The sequence below is a fragment of the Opisthocomus hoazin genome, chromosome 3, assembly GCF_030867145.1.
Source record: "Opisthocomus hoazin isolate bOpiHoa1 chromosome 3, bOpiHoa1.hap1, whole genome shotgun sequence".
Taxonomy (NCBI): Eukaryota; Metazoa; Chordata; class Aves; order Opisthocomiformes; family Opisthocomidae; genus Opisthocomus; species Opisthocomus hoazin.
In genome coordinates this window covers 90422185-90449819 of record NC_134416.1, presented here as the reverse complement: position 1 = coordinate 90449819, position 27635 = coordinate 90422185, and the positions used below count along the sequence as shown (strand labels likewise).

Here is a 27635-nt window from a genome sequence, read left to right as displayed (position 1 = left end):
TGCACTTTGTTCTCAAGCACCCAAACCCACTTGGGTGCTGGCTGCGGGCTGGATTCTCAGCTCCCACATATTCATTGCTATTGGGACCTAGTTTGGTGAATTTAAATTGGGCATAGCCAGCATTTCTGCAGCCACATTTCTGACTGTGCTGTAGGTATTCATTTTATCCTCACACTATGGCATTTTGTAACAGAAGCATTATGCAGATGGACCAAAATAATCAAAACCCCATTTGCAACTATGTTCATTAAGTGGCTAAAATGTAAGTTGCCATTTATCCAAAAGATATATTTTCACTAAATATCTTCCAGTATCCATTGATGTCCAGGATCTATCTCGAACCTCTAGAAAGGAAGTTTCTGAAAATGGTAATACACCAGTTTTGTTTCCATTCATTCACTGACTAAACCCTGTAGAAGTATCAGCGTGGCTTCTGACCTTATTGCCATTTAAGTTCTTTCCCCAAATGACTATCAAGCATAGATAGCCCTAAAATAATAGAGGAAAAAATAATGCCATGGAGAAAAGTTTCTTGGGATTGAGAGGATAGGATTGTTTTTCATCTACCAATGCCCTAATTTTACCGTAATTTTAAAATTTTGTTTTACAGAATCCCAGTCAAGCTCCAGATGCATTTGTTTGAGTAGCCTCAACCTCCCTATGGACTCAACAAATGTAGCACGAAATGGCATTGCTCACTGGGAATGCAGATCCGGAGTTCAGCTCCTACTCCTGCAATAACTTGGAAAACCTGTGTGAAGTGCAAACCAAGAAAGGAATCTTCTACAAAAAGGCTAAACTCCTGCACCCTGGGGAAGACTTGTGCTGCTTAGCCCACCTGGATGACCGGACGAGGTTTGTGATCATCAATGTGGGTGGTATTAAATACAAAGTTCCATGGACCACCTTGGAGAACTGCCCCTTGACCAGGCTTGGGAAGCTAAAATCTTGCAACAATTATGATGAGATCATGAACATCTGCGATGATTATGATGTTAGCTGCAATGAATTTTTTTTTGACCGTAATCCTAGTGCCTTCAGGACGATCATGACTTTCCTGACAGCTGGGAAGCTGAGGCTTCTCAGGGAGATGTGCGCTCTTTCTTTTCAGGAGGAGCTCGTGTACTGGGGGATAGAAGAGGACCACCTGGAGTGGTGCTGTAAAAAGAGATTGCGACAGAAAGAGGAGGAGGCAGCTGAGGCCAGGCTGTATGAAGGGGAGATGGTATTTAGTGAAACTACGCAATGTGCCTTCCAGGACAATAGCCGATTGAATCTGTGCATGCGAAAGCTCAGGGATATGGTGGAGAACCCCCACTCAGGGATCCCAGGAAAGATCTTTGCTTGTATTTCAGTCTCTTTTGTTGCCATCACCGCAGTCAGCCTCTGCATCAGCACCATGCCAGATGTCAGAGAAGAAGAAGATCGGGTGAGTGGAGCTTTTCTCAGAGTAAAGCGTGTTTTGCGTTGTTGTCCCCTCAGGGAAGGTGACGGGCACAGTCACTCCAGCAGTCGTGCAGGTATGGCATTCAGTATTTATGATGTGGAGGGCTGGCCGGGGTAGAGCGCAGAAAGCATTGTGTCACTTCGTGTTGAGGGAATATTGGGCCAAACTCTGCCGTGCCAGCACAGCTTTTCCAGTTCACACCAGCAGACAGCTTTACCCAACAGATTTGTTTTCTGACATCTCTAACCAGATGGCAAACTAGCTATTGTGGGTAGAAAAATCAGCCTTGCTTCAGGCTGAATGTTTTGAAGTTAGGTTAAGAGCTAAAACAGATCAGTTTTCCTTAAAGGTACTTTAACGTACAACTTTGAATGAACTCTCAGTACCCTGCTGTAAAATCCACTTCTGAAATATTTTGATGCTATGGGCGAGGTAAAGGGCAAGGAAGCTGAAGCAGCAATGTAACCGCAGAAACAAAGGGAATGTCCCAATTTTCAGACATGCTCAGTATTCTCAAGTGGAAGCTGTGGATACTTCATGCCCTTGAAAATCGTGTCTGATGGATATTTTGTTTATTCTTTAGTTCGACAGTTTTTCTAAGGGCTTAGTCCCTTAATTGTGCAAGCAGTTCAGTTTCCTAGGATTAGCTGTATGTAGGGCAACGAGAGCTCCTCTGAAGATCGGTAGAGGAGGACAACCACGTTTTCATTAAATATGTGCTGAAATACAGTCTCAGGGATCCGAGGGGTGGGGAGCTTTTGAAGGGTTCACGGCCTCTTTAGTTTTACTCAAATCTGAGCTTGACACTTAAAGTTTGGGCTTCTTTTCCAGCCCCATAGTCATTAAACGTGATTGTGAACTTCAGCTGCTAGGACAGTACTTTACCCTGTCAGGTTCTGCCTCTCGGCTGAAGGCTGAGCTCTCCTGAAAGCAGAACCCTGTTTGTGTGCCATCACCCAGGTGCTGAGTGGCTCACCGCTCGCTGCTGCTGGCAGAAAAGAGAGTGGTCGTTACCTGGCAGGAGGCGTTTACTGGTTTGTAGTGTTGAAAGTAAAAAGCGTGCTGATGGAAAACGGGACCTGCAGCTGCAGAGAGACCCCTGTGTGTGACTGAGGATGTCATGTGCCGTTAAACTCACCCTTTGCTTGCGAGGTGTGCTCAGGGTAGATGTCGACCGAGCGGTCTGAGCTGGAATCAGACTCCTTCAGTAGCAGCCAGGAAAAAAGGCAAAATGGTATGCGGTTTGGTATTTGATTTATTACAAGATCTTTGTTTTAAAGGCTTTTTGTGGTCTAAAATTTGAGGATAGTAGTACTGGGTACTAGTTAAAACTATATTGTCCTAATGATTTTTGAAAAAGATCATATCCAAAACACATGCCTTTTACTGTAATAAACTAACAGTGCTTCAGTATGCTGGAATTTTAAGCACAAGGGACATTTCATTGTTGAAAACTGAGATGTATAGTGAGTAGATGTTCCTGGGCTGAAGTGAAAGCTCAACAATTGCTTTCAGAATTACCAGAGTTTGGGTGCCTTATGTTTTTACTAATGACCTGAATATAAATAGGGACTCATAATAATAGGTTGATAATATTTTTTGGGTCGAGCAGGGTAATAATGAGGATAGAGTGAGCGTATGAGAGAAGCCTGGATTTCTTGGTAAGCAGGGGCCATTAAAAGGAACACATTTTCATAGTCAAATGCAAAGTTGTACAATAAAGATGAATGTAGACTTGCTTTTTCAAAAGTGGAGAGTCTGATTCGCAAAGCGAGACTTTAAATGGGATTTAGGGTACAGGCAACTGAATGGAAGTTCCTGTTGCAGCATGAAGTCGGAAGGGTTAATGCAATCCTCGAATACGTAAGCTGGGGAATACTGGAAGGTGATTTTGCGCCCATATGCGGTATTGGAGAGACTGACACTAGAATACCACAGTCAGTTCTCAGTTCATATTTTCAAATGGGGTTCTGGGAATTTGGAGAGGGTGAAAAAAACTGTAAATATTAGACACCTGGAGAAAATGCTGTACAATAAGAAACTTGAACATTTCAGTCTATTTAGATTATCAAAAGTGAGTGGATTAAGCAAATAAGTGGTTTTATGGGGAGAGGAGAACTGTATCGTGATAGACCTTTAAATTAAGCAGGGAGAGAATGGATAGTTAAAAGCTGAATCCTGATAAATTCATGTGGGAAACTAGGTACCATGGTGATTACTTACTGAGGCAGACTAGGAAGAGAATTAGTGGATTTTGTATTTTTTGATGTTTTCGGTTCAAAGCTCTGTGCCCTACTGGAAAGTAGCCTTTAGCTAAACACACTCTGCTTCAATCAAAAGTAAATTACTGATTTCAGTTCAGGTTACAAAGGTGAAATGCTTGCAGTACAGAGGAGATCAGAATAAATGATCTGATGTTTTTCAGTGCCCTTAAATTCTAAAAACATGGAGCTCCTGCAACTAGGCTTTCTTCTGCCCTTTGCACAGGGAAGGGCAAGTGCAGGGTCTTGCACCTGGGGAGGAACAACCCCATGCACTGGTACAGACTGGGGCGGACCTGCTGGAGAGCAGCTCTGCGGAGAGGGACCTGGGAGTGCTGGTGGACGACAGGTTGACCATGCGCCAGCAGTGTGCCCTGGCTGAATAGAAGGCCAGTGGGATCCTGGGGTGCATCAAGAGGAATGTGGCCAGCAGGTCGAGGGAGGTTCTCCTTCCCCTCTGCTCTGCCCTAGTGAGGCCCCATCTGGAGCACTGTGTCCAGTTCTGGGCTCCCCAGTTCAAGAAAGATGAGGAGCTACTGGAGAGAGTCCAGCGCAGGGCTACGAGGATGATGAGGGGACTGGAGCATCTCTCCTACGAGGAGAGGCTGAGGGAGCTGGGTTTGTTCAGCCTGAAGAAGAGAAGGCCGCGAGGGGACCTTATAAATGCTTATAAATATCTGAAGGATGGTGTCAGGAGGATGGGGCCAGACTCTTTTCAGTGGTGCCCAGTGACAGGACAAGGGGCAATAGGCACAAAGTGAAGCACAGGAAGTTCCATCTGAACATGAGGAAGAACTTTTTCACTCTGAGGGTGATGGAGCCCTGGCACAGGCTGCCCAGGGAGGTTGTGGAGTCTCCTTCTCTGGAGATATTCAAGACCCATCTGGATGAGGTCCTGTGCAGCCTGCTCTGGGTGACCCTGCTTTGGCAGGGAGGTTGAACTAGATGACCCCCAGTGGTCCCTTCCAACCCTGAACATTCTGTGATTCTGTGAGAAGGTGGGAATGATTGTTTTGTTGGAGACAAAGGTTGTTCTCTAGCACAGCGGACAGGTGAGGGATCACTGCTTGAATAGCTTAGTTCATCCGCAATGTTCCTTGCCTGCTGCTGAACCAATGCAGGTCAACACTCTGTTTGGGTTGTAATTAGTCATGCCAGGAGTCTCACGCAGTGACTGATTTTGGTCCTGCATGGATGGATGTAAATACCCATGTAGATCTTTGAGCCTCAGTAAGGCTGGGCAAGGAGTCAGGCATCTGCCCATGTGGAATTATGTGTCAAATCAGAGACCTAGGCTGCAAACTGCTTGCGGGTCATCTGTACGTGGCTTCGCAAGCTGATGCAGCTCCTCAGATAACAGGTGTGGAGAGAGGAGAGCTGATGTGCATTCAAATCATGTTAATCATCCTGAGCTGTATCCCTAGCACCTAGTTTAAAATTCGTGCCCAGGGATAGCTCTTTGGTCTGGTTTTGCAGTCTCCTAAGAAGCAGAAAATGTGTGCGCATCCCTTCTGACTAAGGAACAAATAAACAGTAAATATTATTTCAAGGACCCACTGTACTCAGTGTGTACATTTTCCAGGCTCTCTGGCTGGCGTTACTGTTGTTAGTGTTTGGTGTCAGAGCTGTCGTAGATACTCTGGCTAACAAGCAGTGCCCTTTTCCTTGATCTGGCGTTTTCCAGAAAACAGAAGCTTTATGTGCCACCTGTCTGTCCTGGCACTGCTTCAGGGAAAGAAGGAGGAACCAATCATGAAAAAAAACATGCTGGAGAGCAATTTTTCGTACGTCAATCTTTTAGCGTCATCTGAAGGGACAAGCTGTTAACACCCAGTGATGTCCTGCAGAGGTGTGAGTGACTTCGACGCAGACGTAAGCGTGGGACCGTAAAAGTTAGAAGTAATTGCCAAGTGGGTGAGGAAATTCTTTTAGATGCCTGCCTGTCTCTTTTAAAATACAGAAGAAGAGTCAGCCGTACATTTTGTTAACTTTATTAACTGCTCCAGATGTTCTAGATGACAGTGGTGATCCCCAGTGGTTTAGCAGGAGTGGGAAGGGTCATGTTCCCATGTACCATAGCTGTCTTGTTCGCAATGATGGTCACACTGATTCATCTCAAGCGTTATTCTTTTTCGGAATTAGTGTCATGTATTTGAAATGCTCCACAATTATCAATAAAGCTATCAGAATCATATCCTAAACTACTTTTTACTTACCAAACTAGGACATGTATTTTATCTTGTAATTTTTTTTTTTCTCATTTAGCTTTTATTTACTGATTAAATTAAATAAAAACCACCAATCCAGTAATACACATAGTAGCTGCTTCTGGAAATTTCAGGAAAGGGACGCTTCAAATGTATGAAGAAAACAAACCTGTAAAGAGAGTCAGTTTCTTCCATGTAAAATAACAAAGCAACAGTTAATTTTTAATTCCAGAATTTTCAGAATGGGAAGTTTCTATGCAAGATCTAGATTTAATGGTGAAAAGTCACCTCTTAAGGCAAAATACTGCTGAGACAAAATCATGGTGTGAGCCCTCAGGCACTGAATCCATTCAAGACCACCACAAAAATTATCTCCAAGACATAAAAATAGCCAGAGGCATAGAGTATCCTTAAGGCATTTTAGGCATGTGATACCTTGAAGTGGGCTGCTCAACACTCTGAATAAATGGCAGGCATAGGATGACTCAAGAAAAGCAGCTAATACATCACAGGAGTGTCAGAGCAGTTGGGGATACATTACAGCAAAAGCTTTAACAACACAGTAGGAGCTGAGCAACCAAAGACAATGAGAGAGTCAACTGAAAGCCCGATGGTCATCGTATGAGACACTTCATTTTTTTCATGGTGAAAACAGAAATGTCGACCATTTCTATCTAAAGAAGAAAGTTTCTTTCTTTTGTTACAGTCTTCCTCATCACCAAAAAGAGGTGGTGAACTCAGAGATTAACCTCAAGCGTTTTGTCCTGATTCCCAAAAGCATTTGTAGGTCTGAGTCCCACAGAGCACCATGATTTGTAGTACCGGAGCATAAAGCAGGAGAAGATCAGAGAGTACTTCCTTCTTCACCGTGCTTTCTAACGTACTGGGAAAAGCTGGTCTAATTAAAGATTCTGTGATAGGAAGTTGCAGTTCAATAACCTTCAGCTGAAGAACATTACAACAAAGAGAGAGACTCATAAATAATGAAGTTAATAATAGCTCATAAAGAAGCCTGAAACTATTTAACCTAAGCTTAATTTACACACTGTGCTTCAACTTTCATATTGGTGAGGATGGGGAACAGATAAATTGTGAATGTGCATTTTAAACAAGCTTGTGACTAAAGATTTAATTTCACAAAGGTAGACACAAAAGTAATTTCAGGCAAGGTTAACAGCGTCTTCTATAATGATTCTCAACAGCTTTTTGTAGACAGCTCTTGATGTAGGGGCTGGATGAGCAGTGAGGTCGGTTGAAAACTGGCTGAACGGCCAGGCCCAGAGGGTGGTGATCAGCGACACAAAGTCTAGCTGGAGGCCTGTAATTGGTGGTGCAGCCCAGGGGTCCATACTGGGTCCAGTCCTCCTGTTCAGCATCTTCATTAGCGATCTGGAGGGTGGAGCAGAGTGTACCCTCAGCAACTTTGCTGATGACACAAAGTTTGGAGGAGTGGCTGATTGGCCAGAGAGTGGTGCTGCCATCCCGAACGACCTTGAGGAGCTGGAGAAATGGGCTGACAGGAAGTCCGGCAAGGAGAAACACAGAGTCCTGCACGTGTGTGCACCAGTAAATGCTGGGGGCCACACAGCTGGAAAACAGCTTGGCAGAAATGGACCCAGGGGTCCTGGCAGACACCAAGTTTACCATCAGCCAGCAACGTGTCCTTGCAGCGTCTCACGTGTGAGAGAGCTGGGACTGTTTAGCCTGGAGAAGAGAAGGCTCTGGGGGGATCTCATCAGTGTGCATAAATATCTGAAAGGAGGGTGTAAAGAGGGCAGAGCCAGGCTCTTTTCAGTGATGTCCAGTGACAGGACCAGAGGCAGCGGGCACAAACACAGGAGTTCCCTCTGAACATCGGGAAGTGCTTTTTCACTGTGATGGTGACTGAGCACTGGCACGGGTTGCCAGGGGTGCTCTTGGCATCTCCATCTTTGGAGCTGACTGGACACAGTCCTGGGCAACTAGGTGGCCCTGTTTGAGCGGGTGGAGGGGGCTGGACCAGATGACTTCCAGAGATCCCATCCAACCTCAACCGTTCTGTGATTCTGTGGTTATAAGTATTTATTTGTTGAGGTTTGTAATCTAAATAGGTAACTAAGTAGGAAGAAATAAAAGTATTCAGGGCCTCAGTGTGTCAGAAATGCCAAACATTTTGTTGAATGAAGGATATCATTTTGTCTCAAAACTCTTGCAGTTGGAGGTACTTCTGGGTGAGGAAAACTGTCGTTTTTACATTGAATCACTTATTCTTGTGAAAAGTAACGTAAAGGAGTAAAACAGTTGTTACTGTTGGTGCTTTCTATCCTAAGATGGCACTCTGCTTGAGACTCTGGAATGAAGCTTTTCATTACTGGAGTGCTCGTTTTTGCCACTTTGTTTCTTTTGTTCAGCTGATTTTCTGCATGTGATACTGAGATCTTACTGATTTTAACTTAGAGCCACATGTTTGTGTGATGCCTAGATGGCTTGTTTTCATGAATGAAAGTCTTAATAAAATTGCAGCTTGTGTTTTTCCTTTCTTTGTAGAATAAACTGTTCTAGAAATTACATACAGTCAACATAAAACATGTATTTAAAAAAAATCTCCCTGCTGGTATTACAGATAACTATTTATAGTACATAGGCACCAAGGGTGACATTTTATAAAAAGAATCTTGGGGAACTGGAGTAACTAATTACCTTGGGGATCATCGGAGAATTCGTTACACCATTCTCTCAGCTCTGCTGTTTAATGCAACAACCATGAGCTGTAACAATATCGCCAGTTACGGCATCTGAACTGATCTACTGATGTACTGGTCCCCTGCGTTGCTAGTCTGCGTTTTGTATTTGCTGCAGGCAGTTCAGGCCGCAGCTGGCTGGAGGCCAGGGCAAGACCAAGTGACTCAGTCAGAATTGCCACCTGCCTCTTCTACAACACTGTGCAGGAGGAAGTTCCTGTGGACACGAGATTCGTGTTCACTTTGACATTCACATGCCCTTGCTGAAGGGATGTAGGACTCACAGCGCTGCAGAGCTGTATTTAACTATAAGTAAGGTGTTTCTGATTTTCTTTTTCATAAGCTTAAAGTAGATTTTCTGCTCGGATGGTACTTAAGTCCAAATTACAGGCTTGGAGGGCATCCTTTGCCCACAGCTTTAGTCATCAACAATAAGCAGAAGTTTACTTTGTTTTTAATGTGGTCAGTCTGCCTGGTGTAGTTTCATGACCTGTTCTGTGTAGTCCTGCGCTTAGATTGTGAATGCTTTGGGACAGAATATCTGAAACACAACGTCTATGACCACCATCACAAAAGAAATAAAAATTGCATCTACGCTGCTGTTCAGCTACATGGGCGTATTCCCCACGCCTCAGGCTGTGGGCTGAGGTTTCCAAGCAAGGAAATGTTTTCTTTTCAGAAATGAGACCAACTTAGTTCATGCAAGGTGCGATTACTGTATGATGTCCTTAGAGGCCAAAACTGGGGAGTAACTGCAAAGTTCTGCAGCGCAAGTCTTGAGTTATCATAGTGTGGTCCCCCTCAGCTTCTGCCTGACGGCCAGGGAAATTTGCTGTGCATGTTGCCTTCCAGACAGCTCAGGTTTGTCGGAAAGCAGTTGGAAGTGATCAGGTTTGAACGATAAAGCCGATGTTGCTTCTGTGGATCACACAGAGAGCTTTAAAATCAAGGAGTCAAGAACCTCTGCACTGCTCAATCTAAACCTTAAATGTTGAGTAGTGTGGTTTTTTGGAATGGTGTGTGGTTTTTTGCATGGTGTGCGTCTTTTATCTGACTCCCATGGAATTTGCAAATATAAGACTAATAGCAAAATCTTCTTTGCAAATATCGAGAAGTGGTGGTCACGTCTTTTGATCATTTTACTGGGAACTGTGCTTGTCTGTAAACCATCTGAATGATACAGTCCTTAATGTAAAAGAAATACATGTATTAATCTTTCCTTTCTGTATCGGACTCTAAATCTTTCCCTTACTGGTTGTCATAATCCAGCTGTTAGCAGTAGACCATATATTGGTATCAGTTTATTTTACTGAGTTTGTGATCATGGTATTCACACACTAGGGAAACACATTTGGTGCTGTTATTCTTGATACTGCTTGTGTGGACAGAGTGCTGGATAACAACGAGTTGTATTTAGCCATGTCTGCTTTAGGAGAGCTCTCGCCATTTCTTCTCTTTGGCTTGCTTGCTGTCCTTGGAAAAAAAAATTTAAAAATCACTTTCTGCAGTCCTCCTTCCCCTGAGAAAAAAAAAAAATCCAGCCTTCCTGCTTGACTGAAGCTATTTAAACTTGAGCAGACCTTATCTGATTGTTCTGTCATGGCAGCTCCTTCAAGAGAAGAGAAAGGAACCATAATGCCAATAAGAAAATCTTTCTCTGTTGTATCAGGAGGGTTAGGAGGAATATTGTATTTTCTTTCGCTAAGAACTGCCTTTAGACTGGGAGGTGGGGATGTGGCACTGTGGAACAGGTTTGTGCTGCTCCCACAGTAAGCCTGCAGACCCCCTGCTCAAAATTCCCCGTCTCAGCAAAGTTCCCGCCTGTGCTGTTCACGCCGAGCTCTTGCCAACTTTGGGTCTCACTGCAGCATCTTTTCCCGAGTAAAGAGAGAAATCCTTATGGGACAAGAAGCTCCCCTGGAAGTTTTGAGGACAGTAGGTTAGCATGTAGACTTTGGGGACCACCTGAGACTCTCTGCTTAGAAGTCAAAAAAACTGAGAGTATTTCTCTACACTGTTAGCTTGGGAATGAGGCAGGAGTTGAATAAGATAAAATTCCTGTTGCCGTGTTAATAACTTTGTGCTGTACTAATTGAGCTCTTTAAGTCTACAGGATATCTTCTCATGAATAAATAGCAGGCTCAGGTGTTCTTTCAAATATCGGATAAATATGCTGCAATATAACATCATTCATAAATTATTAAACAGCTAAGACTCTTCCATAAAACCCTTGGTAACTTTGTCACATTGTTAACTGGTTTATGTTTGGTGCAATGTGGCTCACCTAGCAGAATATGCTCCATATTTAATTTCTTTTAGTTCTCTCATTCTACCACCATAACTATCTATACCTACCAGTGAGTTTATTCACCTAACTTCCAGGCAAATCATCCAGGGAGTCTCTGAAGCAATCTCACGATAATAGTTGCTTGGCTTACAGTCATGTTTGTAAAATTACTACAGCTACTTAGTACAGCCTGCTTTGTAATATCCCGAGGGTACAGCATAGCTGCTTTACTCCATAGATTGCTCCACTGCCTTTTGCAAGAGAGGTTGTGCTCTGTGGAGTTACTGAGTACTATCCTAGTGTTGTGAAGGAGAAAAATCTTTCATTTACTCGTGATAAAACTATCCTCTGGAAATTTAATCTCAAAGCTCCAGGATACGTTGCTGTCATTTCTGGAGGTTTGGAATGCAAGCAGGCAACCAGATTGATGTTTGGCTAGCCCTCATATAGCTAGGCTGAGGTAATGAGCTGATTCATGTGGACAGCACTTAGAAACATTGCATTAAATCATTTAACATGATAAATGCTTACATTTTCATGGCTTAAAATGTGGCAATTGAATGCAACATAGAAGTTTTTGAAATGGGGGACTTTTTGCAGTGTCCATGGAGACATTTAGATTCAAGACAAGTTAGAAGAGTGGTATACAAATGGAAAAAAAAAAGGTTAAAATATTTTTTGCAATAGGTGTTTAACAAAGGCTTAAGAAAGGACCAGGAGAAAACTATAAGGCTGTTGGATTTTCTAAAGGTAAGCATGATATTGGTTCCAACTAAAACCATGAAAAAGACAGTACTGAGTACAGTCAGCGACATTTTTGAGGACACCAGCATAATTAATTCTAGTCTATGTAGAACACCACTCATCAGTCAAACTTAGTATGATTTTTATGAGGTTATAAAGTTTTCTGGAAAATTAACTTCTGATGTAGGTGCTAATACTTCTGTAAGATATTTGAATTAGTGCCATGCAACATCCTTCCTTAATAAAAATGGCATTTTTCTAAAGCTTACCTCCCTTATTAAATGTTTAAAAAATTTCCTTTAGGTCTTGAAATAGCAGAAAACGAACATGAGAAATCATCCAGTGAGAGTGCACGCAGAAAGGCGTGCACATGTGTCTGGTGTTGGCCCAGAGCTGCTTAAGTGCTTTGCTGGTAATTTGGGAGAAAATATAAAGCAATTGCAAATGAAATTTAGGGGTAGCACAGAAATGACGCTCTCGTCAGGGGCTGGGAGTGTCTGGCAAAGGTAACCAAAATGGCTTGAATGTGGGGAGGTAACTGCACGTTCTTCAGCAGAGAGTGCGACCTGTAGGTGCAGAGAGTATAGAGAGCCTGGGACAAAAGTCTCTTTTGGGAAGTGGGGACTCAGAAAGGGTTTAGAGACCCTGGTGAGCCACTGGCTGTACACGATGTCCCATCTGCCATGCAAGTTAAGAGGCAAAGCGTGAGCATTGAGATACCGTGTCCAGACTGGTATCCGTTAAGCAGGTAAGCTGAAAAACAAGTTAAAAGAATTATTTTAAATATGAAAATTCTGTTTTATAGGGAGACACTGGAAGAGTTTTTAATGCAGTAAACAGCAGAGTGAGAGAATGTCAGTGTACAACAGTGAAGACTAACTGGAACCTGCAACTAGACAAACTCTAATAGTGTGTTACAGTGTGGGTAATGAACAATGGAAACCGTTCACCTAGGGATGCTTGAGTACATCTCATACAGTTTTTAAATACATTCTATCAGTCCTTCTAAACGAGAGGCCTCGGCTCGGTTGAAAGCACGCGTGTGGTTCGTGAGGGGCTGGGTGAGATGCTCTGCGACGCGGGGCATTGGCCGCCCAGCCCCTTCCAGCCTCACGGGCCGGTGGGTAGCTGCCGTCCCATCCTCGACCTGCTGGTGCGGGAGCGCGGTCCCCCTGGGCGGGAGGTGCTGGTGAGGATGCTGTGCGTCTGGGCCTTCCTTGGCCTTCGCATATACTCAGACTTGGAAGTCATCAGTAAGATGAAATGAGCGGTGGCAGCTCGTAATTGTGATTAAAGGCGTGGGCAGCCAGAAAACCTCAGGAGACTGGAAGCTTTCTGAAGAGGAGTGACAGGGCAGGAGTCTGGACCCGTGAAGGCAGCATCCTGACCAAGGTGTCTTGTCCAGCGCTGACCATGCGTGCAGGGGCTGCTGCAGGGGCTGGGACATGTTACTGGCGGGGCTTAGTACCAGTATTAGCTGCTGCTCGGACTTGAGCTTGTGGATCACACACGAGCAGGATGCCCCAGCCGGAACGGGCTGTTCACCAGGACAAGTGCCAGCCCAGCCCTCTAGACGTTCACTGGCAGGGCCCTTGTACCCTCGCAGGCACACACACACACTCCCTTTGCCTCTGCTCCAGCTTGTTTCCTGAGCCTGCATACAAATAGGAAATACAGAGAACAGTGTGAAGGTCCCAGCTATCCAGTGCATCCTGAGCCGCGTTGGAAACTTGGCGCGCGCTGCACGGGGTAGAGATGACACCAGAACAGACTTTGCAGCACTCTCCTGAAAGGTCCAAGGACTGTCTGTGGGCAGAAGCTGTGCCTTCATACACAGTAGAAATACTGGCTAATTTAAGGTAAAAGTCATGCAGTTCTTGTATTCTGCACTGCTGTCACAGAAAACACTGTTACTATTGCCTTGAGCAGAAAGAGAGAATATGAGAGAGCGCGGGGTTTCGCAGTGGTCAGCTCCACCTTGCAAAAAGTCATCCACTTTGCAAGTGCAGGCGTGCAGCTCACAGCATGTCGGTGCAAGGGCAACGCGGTAGCTGACTGCCGGCTGCGACGGAGCCACTACCAGCAGGAGAGCAAACCTGCCCACAGGCAGCATAAGCAAATCCTTCACTTGCTTTCGGATAATAGGATAAAGGGGAAGAGAGGAGGGAGAAAACAGGTTTGGAAAAACTGTTGGAGGAAAAGAGCCAGCTTGCCTCTGTCCTTTCCTCCCAGAGAAAAAACAGACACCCCCCACCTTTATAGCAGGTTATAGGAACGAGTAAAACTAATGTGGGTCAGTGAAATAAAACCAGCAATGAGTGGGAGGCAGGAGGAGGAGAAGAGCCTTTGAAACAGGGATTGAAAGAAGAGGGAAAGTGAGGGCAACAGGAGGGAAAAATACACTTTAAAATGCTGTTAAGAACCAGTTGTTCTTTTTAATACAATTAGAGAGCGAGAACAAGACTGAGATCCTTGTTCGGTGTGAGACAAGCTTGAGGAGAAGAAGAGAGGAGGCTGGGTTTAGGAAGACCACCGTTCTAGACACTGTTGTCTGCATGTATCTGTGAGCACAGGCAGGTGCACCACAGCATCACCTCTTCCCAGGTGCTGCCTGGGTGTGAAGGTGTTGGGAATGCCGCTGCGCTGTAGCACGGCGCTGTCTCTCTTGGGCTGGTGCGTTCAGAGGAGAGCTTCGGGTCTAGGTGCTGTCATTCCCTGGAGGAACTCTCCCAACTGCACATAAGTGCCCTTGGCAAGGACCCAGCCGCGCTCTGGTTCTGCAGTGCTTTGATTTATGCCGCTACTTACGGGAGATAGCGCCCATCTTGATTTTTGTAGTCCTGCCATGTTTATGAGAAGCAGGTGTGCTGTAAGTGCCAAGTGCCATTGCTCAAGTTTTTTTAAGCAAGAACTGAGTCTGTCGTGTTTTCAGAGCACTAGAATAGAAAACAAGCTAGAATTATTCTCTAGAAATCAGGAGATTTACTAATTTGCAAGGTAACTGGGCTGCTTCACATAAAAGCTCGGGATCAAGAATTTGCTTAGGTTTACAGAGAATGGCATTTTTAAAAAAGCATTGTAGTTTCCAAGCCTCAGGGGTGTGATGCTTCTATCAGAGCTAGAAAAGAGAGTGAGCTGAGGAGGAAGATGTGAAATCGGGGGGGAGGGGGACGCTTGTCAGCAAGGAGGCTTCTGATGCTCAGTTATTCTCTTGGGGATTTTTATTTTTGATTTCAGTGAAAAAGTGGGCCAAACCCAAGAAAAACATTCTGGAAATCTGGAAATAGAAAATTCCAAGAACATCAGTGTTTCTGAAGTGAAGGTGTTCCTTGGAGGACACCATCACTTGGTGAAATCATCACTTTCTTTTCAGTGTTGCTGCCTCTGTCTGTGGCAGGGGCTCTGACAGCCACATCCTCTGTGCTGAGCAGCACCCCCAGGTCAGGCTGCGCAGGTCGTGCCTGGTCCAAGCACAGCAGCCCGCGTGGGAGGTGTGGACACACCTGGACAGCTGTGTCACCCATGGGTGTTTCCCACAGAGGGGCTCTGCTGCGGGGCAAAGCTGCCAGAAGGCAAGCTGTATGGGCAGTGGCCGGTGAGATCCTGCCTCAAATGCCATGGGAGTTGATGAGTTTCAAATGTAATACTTTGTTCTCATGGACTTGTGTCTGCTTTTGTAGCTGTTTGTCTTCAGACAATTGCCAAATGGTACTGAGAGGTTGTAAAACTGCCAAAGCAGACCCCAGATACAAAACCAGTGGTTTGACTCAGATTATTTCTTCAAACAAATGGCAGTAAACCTATTCTTGTACATATAGGTTATACTTCTCTAAATTTTGTTGATAGTAGTGATAGGACAAGGGGTAATGGCTTTAAATTGAAAGAGGATAAATTTAGATTATATATAAGAAAGAAATTCTTTACTATGAGAGTAGTGAGGCTCTACAACAGGTTTCCCGGAGAAATTATGGCTGCCCCCTTCCTGGAAGTGTTCAAGGCCAGACTGGACGGGGCTTTAAGCAACCTGGTCTGGTGGAAGGTGTCCCTGTCCATGGCAGCAGGGTTGGAACTACGTGATCTATAAGGTCCCTTGTAACCCAAACCATTCAATGATGCTATGGTTCTGTGATTATGTCTTACACACATGCACAGATGAAAGCTGTGGACAAGCCAGGCAGGGATCTCAGACTGCCCTGAGACCCAGCTCCAGCAGCATCAAGCACATCATTTCCTTTGCTAGTTGAACATTATGGACAGGTAGGACTAGGAGGGGTCCTCTGAGATGTGTGCAGTCCCCTGTTGTCATGGGTACCACATCACACCGTGATTTCCAGAAACTGAGAAGCTTCAGCTTAAAAGGTGTCTGGCCTTCCCTGTTCTTGCAGGGGGGCTCTTTTGGAACCTCATGTGTCTTTTAGAGTCCAGAATCTGAAAGCTGGTGTAGCTCTTTCTTCTCCTGACGGCACAGCCCTTTCAACTAATGATGGGTTCTCTTTGCAAATAGCTGGTGCAAACTGAGCATGTTAGGTCCCTCTTCCTTCCCACTCCTACCTCACTGTGTCCTACCTCACCTGCTGATTGCCATTACTTAGCTGATGGCATTGCCCCTTCCAGCCACTCCTGAACAAAGTCAGCTGCTGTAGCGTAACCAACCAGTGTTTGACTTGGCACTGAAGAGGATTAAGGAGCAATAATATGTCCCATTCTCTGGGCTGACCTGTGGATTGTAGACAGACAGGTAGTAGGAGACAGCAGTACTTTCAGCGGGTCCAGATAGACCTGAATGAGAGCATTTGACCATGCCATTAAACAGTGCTTCTCTTCAATCTCGTGGTATATAGACAGCAAAGATTTCTCTTCTCTGCCTTCATTTGGTGATGGTAAACAAGTCAAATGCATTTAATTGTCTGTTTTAAGATAGGTTTTCCATTCCACTAGCCATCCAAGTAACCTTGAGTTACTTTCCCAACTCATTCCAGTTTGAATCATCCTTGTTGAACATGGGTGGTTCTTGAACAAATCAAATCCTTCAGTTATATACTGGGACTTACCAGCAAGCTCCAAACACAAGTGTTGGGGTTTTTTTGCATGTGTATTTGGTAAGCAAGAAGGAGTTGGTGTCAAGGCTTGTTTCAAGGGTTCCGAGAAACCCTGCATACTGATTGCAGTCAAGCAGATTACAAACACAAAAAAAACCAAAGAAATACGAAGTGAAGGGAATACTAGCCCAAGAGAAGGTCACTAGACAGTGAGAATGGAGCAGAGTCGTAAGAAGTATCCTCAAAGAAAATGCTACCCAGGGTACGTCGCTCCCCCTTAAGTTACAGTATAGCCCCTCTCTCCTGGTGTGTGGTATGATCAGACTGGGAGATAGTAGCAGCTGGCTGCTGGAGCCCATACTGTTCCCTGAAGCCGCTCCCAGCCGCAGGCACAGAGTCTGAGGAGTTTGGAGATGTTAAGTGTCTTTACATCCCCCTTAAAGCCTCTCCGGGTGAGGTACTGTGCTGTTCCTGAGACGCTTCTGGAAATCAGGCAAGTTGATGGTGTTCTGTTTCATAGGTATTTATGGTCTATTTTATTCTTTATATGTTTCTTGCTTTTTGCAGATACTAGTTTTTGGTTGCTTTCCAGAAAGTAGAGCCAGATCACATTTATTTCCCGCTAACAAATACTGTTGTTTTTGGAGGAGCATGTGCGAAAAGTGGATGCAGGTGTGAGAAAAGCTTGTTGAGAAGAAGATGTTAGTAAGAGGGCATTTTGTGCATCTGGAGTACTACTTACCTGCTTCCCATTCTTCCCAGCAACTCTACTGGGGCAAGAAGAAGCAGGACAGTGGACTGAAGAATGTATCTGTGTGTGGCAGGGACAGTAAGTGAAGGAGGCAGGAAAATGAAGGACAACCTTAGGCTCTCGACAACAGTCTTGCCTGGTAGGTAGGTGATCGAATCTCCTGTGTCTGTGTCTTCCTCCACAATTCAGATGTAGAATGCCAAATCCATGCAGTCAGAGTACAGCTGTTAAGACATCTGTGGCATTTGCAGGGAAAAAGGTGACAGTTAAACAGATCTCAAGGCTCAATATTTATGGCTTAGAAACCCAAGTCCTACCTACAGTACCTAATTTTAGTTGTGCAGTTTGGAGCTGACGTGGCCCGAAGCAGCAGGCTGCTTGTGGATCAGGCAGAGTAACTCAGGGAAACGCAGCTGATTCCCTCTTCAGCCTCCCAGATCAAGAGTGCCAGCGGTGTCCCCCGCCTGGTCCGTCTGCAAGGGTGGTCGTTGGCTACCGCAGTGCATGGGTCAACTCCTCGCGCACATGGTCTTCTCTTCACTCCCATTGACTCCCAGGCCCTTCTCGGAGCTTTCCATGGATGTAGCCCTTTGGCTTTGTAGCTGCATGTCAGAAGAGCAATTTGAGACAGAAGTGTAAGGCATGTGCAGGTAGCTACCACAGTAACCCCTTGGCTGCATGACTGCAGCCAAATAGCACGGCGTCTAATTTGCCAAGCTGGTTAGACTCTGGCTGTGGGTTTTAGCACACGCCAGAGTTACCTTCTAGCAGTTGCCATAGTCCTTTGGTGTCTCCCTTGTTCCTGTCGGTGTTCTGATGTTTATTTGCAGCTTCACTGGCAGAATAAAAATGACGGGCTGAGAGGTTTTGCAAAGCGGTGATTTGGGGCTGTACCGTCTTGTGATCAAAGCAAATCCGGCGAGGTGAGTCTAAAGCAGGTACAGCTCCTGCCCACCTCCTTGCCCTTTCTCTTCAACAAAGACAAGTTGTACGGGAAAAAACTGTACAAGAGCTATCTTGCGTCCATAATGTGCCGCAAACTGTTAGTGACAGCCCTCCCCACTGAAGGCAAGGCTCTGGCTGACTTTTCTAGCAGCTGGGATGAAGATGAACCACAAACTAAGCTCTAGTTACAGATCAAAGCGTGTACAGCAAGAAGCAGAGGGCTCCTTCATGGTCCCTTTCTGCTTTAAAAGCAGAAACTGTTGCTTTAAATTCACAGCCAGCCAGCTTTGAGGACAGACTGTGCAAGAGCTGAATCATCTTTGCTCAGGAGCAGGAGAAACACTGGGAGCAGGCTGGCTGCAGGTTGAGCCTGACCAGAGCTTCGATGGCCGGCAGACTGGATTGCGATCGCCACATCTGCGGGTGGTCAGTGGCGAGGGGAGTGTCCCTGTGCCCGAGGGCAGGGTGCAGTGCTGCCCTTCCAGTCTCATGTCCCAAGAGTGAGGCACTCATCCTCATGGTGAAAATTAGCTGGGTGCTTTTGTCAGAACACCACTTTTCATCAGAAAATTGCTTTTCATCAGAAAGTGCCAATGTGAGCAAAATCTTTGGGTTTTGCTGGGGAGGCACGCTTCTGGGAACGTTGCTGATTTGCTGGGATTTTTATCAGGGGAGGCTTCTTCACTTCTCAGCGACCGCTGGGACGAGAGAGGGCCGTGACCCAGCAGCCGGCTTGGGAGTAGGGCTGGGTCTCTCCCAAGCCAGGCAGGTGCTCCGAGGGTTGGGCTGCTCAGTCGTTGGAAGTGGGGGGTCTATCCTCCGAACGTCCCCGCGGACCTTCACGCAACCTGACGCCCAGATCCAAAGGGAAGACCCTGAGCCACCGGGCTGGCGGCTGTCTGGCTCTCTGCAGCACTGCGTCCTGGCTGCGGGCAGGCCCTGTGTAGCGGCCACAGGGACGTTGTCTGCAGGTCCCTCAACACCGGTCTCTGGTGCCGAGACCTCGGTTGTGTCAGAATTTCAAGTTCCACGTTGTCGTTAAAAAAGAGTTTGATCCAGTGTGCACAAATGCTTGACCCGAAAGGCTCGAGTAACAAGGGGCGAGTGGAGGAGAACAAAAATATCATTTTAGAAATGTCATGGTTTTAAAGCTTATGTAAGTATTTTTGTATGCAATGCTGCTCATGTTTGGGTTGTGTTTTTTTTCTGAACATATACGTTTGACAGGGAGGGAAATCATCACTACGGGGGGGGGGCAGTGGGCAGCGCTGAAACGTCTCCCTTGAAAGTCGTGTGGAGCTGCTGACCATGCAAAACTGTGTGTGCGAAGCAGCACAAGGACTGGGGCAGTTAGAGGTGAGCTGGCTTTTGACATCTTCTAATGCCAGAGAGGGGAGATGGCGTCAAAGCCTGCAGGAATCTAGAGGAGAGTCAGAATGTCTTCTCAGGAGACCAGGGGACAAAGGCAGGGTCAAGAAGTCACACAACACACAGTGGAGAATTTTTCTGAGGTGCAGGACAGGGAAGTACCAGTGAAAGGGGCCCTGCCAGCCAAACCAAAGCATTTCTGAAAGATGCCTGTGATTTTTAGACAGACCGTACAGAGCAATGAGTACAGCTGGATTTGAACTCCAGTGACACCAGCTTTTCTGTTTGTGATTTTCCTTTTGCCAAAGGAACCTTTGGCAAAGAAAGCATTTCTCCAGAAGAAAGATACTGCGGTTGGCTTTTTGACAGCAAATTTCCATAAATCCTAGTGAAGGAGACTCACTTCAATTTGACTGCGTAGAATTACTCACTGAGACCTTCCTTCATTTCTTCTGCCCTGAGCTGACATTAGTATATGGCCTCAAAATCCTGTGCAACTGCAGATATTTCCCATACTCCGGTAATTTCTGCACAGGCAAAAAAAAATTTACTTGCTCTTGGAAAGAAACCCATGTACACACATAAACAAACATATACATCTTGTAAAGAACAACCGTTTCCGTATATTTTTATTATACCACTGCTTTTTGTAGTCAAAAGCTCAAGATATTGTTTATTTAATGGCATGGTTAATGGCACATTAAAAAAAAAATATTTTAATACTAGAAAAGTGTAATGGGGTTGTCCTTTGTGATTGCCATTCATGCTGTTTTTTGTTTAGACCTCTAAAAGACAAGAAGAAATCAAACTGTTATGAAAAATTAAAAAAAAAAAAGTTTTCTTGTGGCCCAGCTTCATAAAGCTAGATAGGAAAATGTAATAGTAAAAATGTATCCATTAGATTACAAGATGAAGAAATCTGGTTGGTTAGGATGAGAGCTACCTATTTTGCTTACAAAAAAGTAAAAAGCAGTACATAGCTGTTTATGTACATGTTTGTGGCCATGAGTTGGTATAGCTTGGTCTTTTTTGAGAACATACAGATTTGATACAGACCTATTTTGGGCAGGATGCTGTCTAATTCTGTTAGGACTAATTCTTCTTGTATTCCAGTGGCTGATTAGTTCTGGATTGCTGTTGTCCATCTGTGTGTGTGTGTCTTTCTGCACATTTTTGGTTTGTTTTCTTGAATGGAAAAAAACCTCAAAACCCCAAGCACAGTTACAGCATCCGGTTGGATGTGAATACGTAGTTAAAAGTTTTAGAATGAGAAAAAATTGCTTTTCTTCTTTTTTACAATGCTGTAATTGAGGGGAAATGCTGCAAGGAAAAGCAGCTGCAGCTGAAAGAAGCAAAGCGCAGAGAGCATGAAACACGTTTTTGCTGCTACTGGTTTAGGTTTCATGTGAGGATAATAACAGGTCATACCTAAATGATATTGAAACATGGTCCAGGGGACAGGAAGACATTTAATTAGTAAAAAGAGGCCTCTGGCAGGTTAATGGAAACACTGGTCTGTATTCTAAAATATTCCTGGTTTTGTTCTCAGGACAGCCTTTGGACAAAGCCTGGCTAGTTCAGATTTCCCTAGGTTAATAACAGTACTAAGGAAGACTAGCACTTTGCTGAAGATAATTATGCATTAGCTAAAAGAGGGGATTGTTTCATCCCATTAGTGTAGCAGAGCATTAGAGCTCCACTCCACTGAAAGTAAACATTTCGGCATTCACAATGTTAGCTGTCAGCTGCGGATAGTGGGAAGAGCAGAGAAAAGCCAGAGCCCAGCCGCAGCGCTGGATGGAGAACATTTCACCTCTTCATTAGCGTGATGGGCAAAGATGCCAGCTTGGTTCTGCTGTGTCGGATGACCCGAGCTTTGGATACCACCAAGCCTCTCGTGCTCAGCTGAGTGAAGGTTACCGAGCTGCTCCCACGCTCCGATTTTGATGTAGTTGTGCAGGAAGATTGGTGACACAAATAGCAAAGCTGTAGGTTTGTGAACCTACATGGGATAAACATGTCAGAGTGTGGGAGGGCAGACAGATTCTTCTGAAAGTCCTCCCCACTGGTAGTCTGTTCATGAGGAACACTTTTCACTTCTGTCTGCTCCCACACCTAAACTCATCCACAGAAGGACTTTGGAGAGTTTCCTTTCCTCGTGCACCAAATAGAGAGCGCTGGGGGAATTAGGTGCCAAATTAGCTATTAAATGCCTTAATATCTCTGCAGCTCTATTCCAAGTCTAAATTCTCCATAGGCTTCACTGACTTTCCTTAAACTTCTAGTGGCACAAAAATTATGTACATGCACATCAGATTCCAGAACACTTCCTGCCGGGTAAGTCTCTTAAGGCAAGCTACATCTTAATTTCCGTAGATAGTGGTCTAAGTAGTGGACCTTTCTTCAGAGAAAGCAAATTTGCACATTGGGTTTTTTTCCTTCTTGGCGTTGCTGCTGCTTTGCTCAAGCCCTAGCTGCTCTTCTGTGGATTGTCTTCCTAAGGTCTCAGCTTGATCCTTCTGCGCATATGCAAGGACAGTGCCAGGAGCTGCAAATCACCTGCAACCATTGCCCTTAGGTGTGAGGTCAAGCATACGCTGATGAGAGACTCCCAGGCAGCAGGGCTCTGCCCTGGGGTGGTGTCAGCCTGAAGGCTGGTTTTCTGGTGATGAGGTGAGGGTTACAGTGGCACAGGCAGTCCTGCCACTGACTTTGTGGGCTCTGGCTCTGGTCCACAGGGGCAGATTTGTGTGGTGGTGTGAAAACATCTTGGTTCTGTATCTGATGGGAGACCCTGACAGCTGAATGATGCTGTGACAGGAGCAAAGTCGCTAAAAACAAAATGTTTTGTCCCATGTTTCATGATTGTGACGAATACACTTATTTATGACCAAATTAGTTTCGTGAGGCAAATTAAGCTCCTCCTAGTCTTCGCACCTTCGCTGTGATATGACCTACTACACTAGTAAAAGAAGATTAGCCTTCCTCCCTGCAATATGCTTAAAATCTGGACAGCAGTTTCAATGGGACAAGTAGTTTTTCTCTCCATATCAGCATGACCCCCTGGGAAACAGTGGGAGGTACATCATACGCCAACTGAAAATGCAATACAAAAAAACCCCAACCTATAAATACGGGGCACTACAACCTTTCATCGTGTTGAATACAAAGACCAGAAACGCTGGCTCTGAGGATTCTTTTTCACTTTTTTTTTCCTATTGATAGCACTTTAGTCCTTGTCCCAATCTGTTCTTAAGCATGAAGTGGGGAGGGTGCCTCGGTATTTTGGTTACTGTAGTGAGGCGACACAAGGCTTTATGTTCAATGGGATGACACTGCTCTTGCTGCCAGCAGGGCAGCAGCCTTGAAACGCATACCCAGTCACTCCCCGACATTCTGGGGAACGCTGTAGTTAGCAAAGAGGGCAAAAGTCTCATCACGCCTTGGTTGTTTTCTTTCACAACAGGGAAAAAACTGTGCATAAACACTTAGAGAGGGATGAAGTTAGGATGTGGTGCTGGGCAGTAAAAATTTCCTGGGCTCTGCCCAGTGAAAGACACCGGCGGTGAGCGTGTGGGCAGAACTGTCTATAGATGTGTCAGGTTCTTAGCTTCTCCAGTGGTGAAATGAGCACCAGCTAGACACAGCCTCACCACTCTTGAGTGATATTTTATTGTTGTAATTTACCACAGGCGAGCAAAACGAGGTTTTACATTGGTACCTAACACCTATTGCATCCAGTGGGAGTCACACGCCCTACTAGCATGGACGGACTCCTGCACGCTTGCAAGAATTTTCATGAGGTGTTCAGGGTCAAACTGGCTCACTGAATAAATATACACTTCCCTTAAATAAATATACACTTGCCTTCCGCACAGAGCACCCAGAGCATTAGCACTTTTATATGAGCATTCACAGAGGAAACAGCACTAGCCCTATAATTGTCCGCATCAAAATCTTTTATTTAGAGAAGCTGATTATTACTGAGCTGGAGTTACTAAAAGCGATGTAGCAGAGAACTGCGGTAGTATTTGTGCTGTTGAATTAACAGTCAAAGAGCAGCCATCACCAGCAGTATTGTTTTTTGCTGTTCCAACACGCCAAGGCTGGCGTGTTTACAGGCATCGTAACTGAAGGACCACAGTTCTCTTTGTTTTCGACTCGCAGAGCCTACAGGGAAGAGCCCTTCTTCCAGTGCCTCGGAATGTTTGGGGAGGGCATCGTGGTCATTAGCTGTTACTGTTGTTTATCTCTCCCGACCCTCCCTCTGTTCTTGTGGTACGTTTTCTTTTATAAATGCCTAGATCTGTCAGTACTTTATATAAGCTTTTGACTATAGGGCTAGTGCGTTAATAAATGTTCACTGGAATATGAAAAATTATTCTGTATTCTGCGAGTGATAGATTATAATGACTCCAAGCACATAAAATGCTGTGGGTGTTTATGAGCCATTTATAAGCAATTTATTATTGATCAGGAAGGGAGGGAGGGATCACCCCTTTATTAAAATCCGTGAATGTAGTACTAATCCTTCCTAAAGGGTGTTGAAGGCTTGGTTAGAAACAAGGTGTGAGCCCCTGGCCTTTCAGCAGCAGGCTGTCTGGCTGACAGCCGATACCGTCACACCAAATTCTTGGCAGCCTCTGGATACTCCTGAGCGTCGTTGACCTGTCCTGCAGCCAAACGTGTAGCTAGTAGCTCTCGTTTGGGTTATCCGTCGGTTCCTGCTGGTCTTAGCAGCGATGATTTTACTTTGGTACCTCGCAATTTCTATCGATTTGGCATGGTGCTTTCCTTGAAGATCTGCCGCTCTCTGTTTCTTTGGTTCACTCCCTGGCTAAATCTTTTTCTTCCCCTTTTTTCTCCTGTGTCTTCCGCTCCTCTGCTCCCCAGGGCGAGTGCTCACAGAAGTGCTATGACATCTTTGTGCTGGAGACAGTGTGCGTGGCGTGGTTTTCGTTCGAGTTCCTGCTGCGGTCCATCCAGGCAGAGAACAAGTGCGCTTTCCTGAAAACCCCGCTCAACATCATCGACGTCCTGGCCATCTTGCCTTTCTATATCTCTCTCATTGTGGATATGGTCTCCACGAAAAACAGCAGCAAGCCCGCCGGGGGAGCTGGGAACAAGTACCTGGAACGAGTGGGCCTGGTGCTGCGGTTCCTGCGGGCCCTGCGTATCCTCTACGTGATGCGGTTGGCGCGGCACTCGCTGGGGCTGCAGACGCTGGGGCTCACCGTGCGCCGCTGCACCAGGGAGTTTGGGCTCCTCCTGCTCTTCCTTTGTGTGGCCATGGCCCTCTTCTCGCCGCTGGTGTACTTGGCTGAGAGCGAACTGGGAGCCAAGCATGAATTCACAAGCGTCCCCACCAGCTACTGGTGGGCTGTGATCTCCATGACAACTGTTGGCTACGGGGACATGGTGCCTCGTAGCATCCCCGGACAGGTGGTAGCCCTGAGCAGTATCTTGAGTGGGATTTTGCTGATGGCTTTCCCGGTCACGTCCATCTTTCATACCTTTTCCCGTTCCTACAGCGAGCTGAAGGAGCAGCAGCAACGAGCAGCAAGCAGGCAGATGCGCCAGCTAGAAGAGAGCACCAAAATCCCCAGTGGTGACAGTACACAGGGGCTCGGTGCCACATTCCCACCAGCCGCTGCTGGGCAGGAGGGCCAGCCCGCGGTGGACCAGGAAGCCAGGAGAAGCTGTTGACTCTGAGCAGCTGAAGACACGTATCAGCAGCACAAGCAGCAGTGGACAAGGTGGGAGGGGGGGCGGGTCAGTTCTGCCGGAAGAACCTCCTGAACTGCATTAAATGAGGGGCAGACACACAACAAGGTTGTCTCTAAGGACCAACTTCTGATCTCAAGGGCCCTCTGAAAAGTGCCCCTAGAAATGCTACCAAGTACAGCGCTGCTCCATCGCTTTTCATAGGGCTTTTCTTTCCTACTGAAGAAGTATTTTCGGCAGCCCCCAGGGAGCACCCGTTGGAGGTAGCCAGCCAGGAGCTCGTGGCGTGAAGCACAGCCTGTGCCAGGGTGCCGGTCAGCGGAGCAGCCTCCTCCTCCCTGCTCGGTGGCACCCCGCGTGCGAGGGGCTGAACAAGGGGACTCGCTGCACTGCGACGCCCCACACGCAAGGGGTTGGTTTTGGCAGCTCCGCTGAGGAACACAAGCCTCAGGCGAGAGAAGGGCAGAAACAGCCCTTCAGCTTTCGCAGGGGCTTGGTTCTGTTCGACAGATCCGGCAGCGCAGCCGGGGCTGCCGGCTCTGACTGGTCTGCTCGTGCAGTGTGCATTATTTAGTAACTGTGCGTATTCACCACCCTACGCTTTGTATCTTAGCCCCGTGACAGAAATACACACAGACAACCTTCCTGACTGTGGTACTGAATGTTAACTTCAGTTTTTTTGCTTTGCTAAAAGTTGAATATAACAAATATCTTTACAAAACACACCATTTCTCCACTTTCTGTTAACTATTTCCATCTCTCGTGTCTTGAAGAATGTGTGTAACAGACGACTAACCCTGAACTACACGCAGCCCGAGACGGGGAGGGTGATGTTCAGCCAGCAGTGACTCTCAGCCCTGCATACTCTTCCTCAGCGGTGGTGGCTGCGCTGGCTGCAGTCAGAGGCAAACAGGAGTAGTCCAAACCCGGCGAAGCCAGTGAGATGCCTTCAGTGGGTCCTGGCCCGAGCTGCAGCATAGCCGCTGTGCTATATGTTAGGAGTAGTCTGGGGTTTTTTTTAATTACTAAGAAAAAGACAATCCTGTCATCTAAGAATTATTGTTCTGCCTTTTCTTCCTAACTCTTGAAAGATTTAAGTGGATTTGAAGTAAAAAATGACTCAGAATGTGGCATCTGCCTGTTTGCCTCCTGACTCCAGCCCCGTGCGCCCTCCGGCCCCCTCCCCGGAGGAGGTGTGTAGCAGGGCTCCCGCAGGTGGGACACGATCAGGGGGTGGAGGGAGATGGAGCGCAATTGCCTCTTCTACCTACGCCCCCAGCTGTGTTAAAGCCATGCAGCCTTGCCCTCCATGTTCTCCTCCGGCCGCGAAGGGGACAAAAGCTGGTGCATTGAAGAGCGGATTTGTCTGGTTTGGGTGTTTTTTGCCTCAGCGTCTGTTGTAACACCAATCCTGCAATGGCAAACTCCTGTATTAAGCCATTCCTTATAGGAATGGAGCAAGGCAAAAGTAAAAGGTTACACTTTATTTTAATAAAATCCAGAAGCTTTGTTGCTGACTGCTGGCCTCTGATGATCTGGGGGTGGGGGGGAGGCAGTGTTTGTGCTGAGGCGAAGCCATTCGAGCCGGTGCTGCAGCCAGGGTCCCTCAGCAGCCCTGCCGCCGCTCCGGTGCGGCCATGGCCAGGCCGGGCAGCCCTGAGCAGCACAGCGGGGTCACCGGCCGGGTTACAGAGTGCAGAGCAGCAGGCCTGTCACGCACACAGCTCACTGGGGAGGGCTGCAAGGGGTGGGGGCAACAAAGCTGAGACCACCCCCGACCCTGCAGCCTGCATCTGGGTCTCCAGACCCCCAGCTGGATTGACCTACGAGCAAAGCCAACGTAGCCACCCGCGCCAGGGCTCTGCCTGTCATTCACAGCCTGCTCCCAGGAGCACGTCCACCCCTTGTGCCAGGCGAGGGGGGCCGAGGGCTGGTGGACGGCGCCTGGGCTGACTCAGGCTCCTGGCAGAGCAACACCAGCGCCGGGTTGCTGTGACTCATGAGAGGTTTTAATTTTGTTATTTTTTTTCATCCTGATGCAGGCATTTCTTGCATGAAGGCTCATTAAGGTTTGGCATCAGGGGGTAAGCCTTGCAGCCAGCCCCAGGCAGACCAGCAAAGTGAGCAGTGTGCGGGGGCAAA

General features: G+C 46.4%; 1 protein-coding gene across 2 annotated transcripts in view; it reads left to right on the top strand.

The window, feature by feature from the left end:
- The window catches only part of KCNG2 (potassium voltage-gated channel modifier subfamily G member 2), a 60463-nt gene extending 33473 nt beyond the window's left edge, over positions 1-26990 (top strand). For both annotated transcript variants that reach the window (XM_075415313.1, XM_075415314.1), the window contains exons 2-3: positions 611-1429; positions 24663-26990. In XM_075415313.1, coding sequence (XP_075271428.1) covers positions 686-1429; positions 24663-25475 — 1557 coding nt within the window. In that variant the 5' untranslated portion in view covers positions 611-685 and the 3' untranslated portion in view covers positions 25476-26990. The remainder of the gene's footprint in view (positions 1-610; positions 1430-24662) is intronic.
- Positions 26991-27635: the final 645 nt, after the last annotated feature.